This window comes from Gymnogyps californianus, chromosome 21 (assembly GCF_018139145.2).
Source record: "Gymnogyps californianus isolate 813 chromosome 21, ASM1813914v2, whole genome shotgun sequence".
In the NCBI taxonomy this organism is placed as follows: domain Eukaryota; kingdom Metazoa; phylum Chordata; class Aves; order Accipitriformes; family Cathartidae; genus Gymnogyps; species Gymnogyps californianus.
The window spans coordinates 4,039,167-4,041,527 of NC_059491.1; the positions used below are offsets into that span (position 1 = coordinate 4,039,167).

General features: G+C 62.7%; 1 protein-coding gene across 2 annotated transcripts; it reads left to right on the top strand.

The window, feature by feature from the left end:
* Positions 1–270: 270 nt before the first annotated feature.
* HES4 (hes family bHLH transcription factor 4) lies at positions 271–2,085 on the top strand. 2 transcript variants are annotated; one of them, XM_050909394.1, is made up of 4 exons: positions 271–554; positions 640–735; positions 815–902; positions 991–2,085. In XM_050909394.1, the coding sequence occupies exons 1-4, from the start codon at positions 354–356 to the stop codon at positions 1,578–1,580; spliced, it is 975 nt and encodes a 324-aa protein (XP_050765351.1). In that variant the 5' UTR covers positions 271–353; the 3' UTR covers positions 1,581–2,085. The 2 variants fall into 2 exon arrangements, with proteins under 2 accessions (XP_050765351.1, XP_050765352.1); XM_050909395.1 differs by having other exon boundaries at positions 274–464; positions 991–2,083.
* The last annotated feature ends 276 nt before the right edge of the window (positions 2,086–2,361 follow it).

Sequence of the window (2,361 nt, forward strand, 5' to 3'; positions counted from 1 at the left end):
CCCGCCGCCCCCCCCCGCAACTCCCGCCGCCCCCACGTGGCCGCGCGCTCGGCGGCCGCCGGCGCGGGGCGGGCCGGCGCGCGTGACGGACAGGCGGCGGGGCGCCGGCCAATGGGAGACCGGGCGGCGCGGCGGCCGGAGCCGGGGCGAGCGCTCATTGGCTGCCGGGAGTGTGGGAACGGCCGCGGCGGCGGTTTCACACGAATGGGGAGCCGCCGCCGGGTATAAAAGGCGGGGGGCACCGTCCGCCGGCACTGCCGGCCCCGCCGCGCCGCAGCCGCCGCACGCGCCCCGCGCCCGCCGCACGCGCCCGCCCGCCGCCGCGCTGCTGCTGCCGCCGCCGCCGCCGCGCCATGCCCGCCGACACGGGCATGGAGAAGCCGACCGCCTCGCCCATCGCGGGGGCGCCGGCCAGCGCCAGCCACACGCCGGACAAGCCGCGGAGCGCCAGCGAGCACCGGAAGGTAAATGGCGGGTGCCGGTCGGGGCGCAGCAGCGGTGGTGGTGGCGGCGGCGGCGGCGCTGGATGGCGGCGAGCCCGCGGCCGTGCTGAGGTCGGTGTCGGGGCTGGGGTGGGGGGCCGGGCGGGGCGGGATCGGGTCAGCCGGGGGGGGCTGACCGCCTCCACTCTCCCCGCAGTCCTCCAAGCCCATCATGGAGAAGCGGCGCCGGGCGCGGATCAATGAGAGCTTGGGGCAGCTGAAGACCCTCATCCTGGACGCGCTGAAGAAGGACGTAAGTGGGGGGGGAGGCTGCGGGGCGCGGGGGCCGGCCGGCCGCGGGCAGCTCTGACGGTGCCGTTCTCCTCCCGCAGAGCTCCCGGCACTCCAAGCTGGAGAAGGCGGACATCCTGGAGATGACCGTCAAGCACCTGCGAAACCTGCAGCGGGCGCAGATGACGGGTAAGGGGGGGGGCTCCGGGCTGGGGACAGGGCACCGGGGACCCGGGCTCCTGACCTGACACTCACCTGCCGCCCCTCTGCTCTCCAGCTGCGCTCAGCGCCGACCCCACCGTCCTCGGCAAGTACCGGGCTGGATTCAACGAGTGCATGAACGAGGTGACGCGGTTCCTGTCCACCTGCGAAGGGGTGAACACCGACGTGCGTACCCGCCTCCTCAGTCACCTCTCGGCTTGCCTGGGCCAGATCGTGGCCATGAACTACCCGCCACCACCACCACCACCGCCGTCCGGCCAGCCCGCACATCTGGCGCAGCAGCCTCTGCACGTCCAGCTGCCCCCTGCAGCAGCCGGAGCCGTGCCCGTGCCCTGTAAACTGAACCCTGCTGAAGCCCTGTCCCCCAAGGTCTACGGGGGCTTCCAGCTCGTCCCTGCTACCGATGGCCAGTTTGCTTTTCTCATCCCGAACCCGGCCTTTCCTCCCAGCTCAGGACCAGTTATTCCCCTGTATGCCAACACCAACGTCCCGGTGTCCGCAGGCAGCGGCTCAGGGAATGCCGCCGCCACCCCGTCAGCATCCCCGGTGCAGGGGTTGACATCATTTGGGGGCAGCATTGTTCCAGCATCCCAGGCGGGAAGTCCCATCGGAGAGCGCAGTGAATCGGTGTGGAGGCCTTGGTGACTTGCCTAAAATGATTTCCCCCCCAAAAAAAAGCCTCTTCTGTTGGCTCCGTTGTATGGAGCCCTGTTATGTTTGGGTTTTTTAAGCAGAAAGGAAAAAAGGACCTCAGTATGAACGTGCTATTTATTATTTTCAGAGGTTGGGATCTCGACTTGTATTTTTACTCCTTTAAAATGCCTTTATTTGAGATACTTTTTTAAAAAAATAAATGAGACATAGTTTTGTAACAAATATTCAGAATTATAATGCCAAAGTTGTTTGTATCCCATTTGTCTGTGTGTGTGTGCGTGCCTGTGTTGAAGACTTCCAAAAAAGAAAAAAAAAAAATGCAGGTGTTTAAATAAATAAACTCTTTGAAATAGATATTTTTTTTTTTTTCCCCGTCCCCCCCACCTCCTTTCATTTGGTTGGGTGAGAGTGGGCAGGGACAAGCTCACCCTGTGTGTGCAACCCCCTGAAAAAAGTAGGAGCGAACTTTATGGCCTTAAATAAGGCTGTTGGAAAGGATTCCTGTGAAAAATAGTTGGGGGGCGGAAAGGTGATGGGGTGGAGGGGGGGGTCTGGCAATGTTCAATGTCTCCTGAGAGCCTTGCAAGTGTCACATTTCCACTCAGAAGAAACAGATTCCTAAAAATCTGCTCCTGCAACCTGAGGAAACGCATGCTGCTTGCTACCTGCTCGGAGAGCTGAAAATAATGCTGCTCTTCAGATTTCGCTCCTTACCGCCTTGCCGTAGGGATTGCTTCTGTGGGGGTGGTGTGCGCAAAAGTTACTATCTCGC

Bases quoted from the DNA above. Each gene is read 5' to 3' on its own strand.
- HES4 (XM_050909394.1), top strand. From the start codon at position 354: ATGCCCGCCGACACGGGCATGGAGAAGCCGACCGCCTCGCCCATCGCG. The intron at 555-639 runs GTCGGTGTCGGG...CTCTCCCCGCAG, and splicing joins GAGCCCGCGGCCGTGCTGAG to TCCTCCAAGCCCATCATGGA. The intron at 903-990 runs GTAAGGGGGGGG...TCTGCTCTCCAG, and splicing joins GCAGCGGGCGCAGATGACGG to CTGCGCTCAGCGCCGACCCC.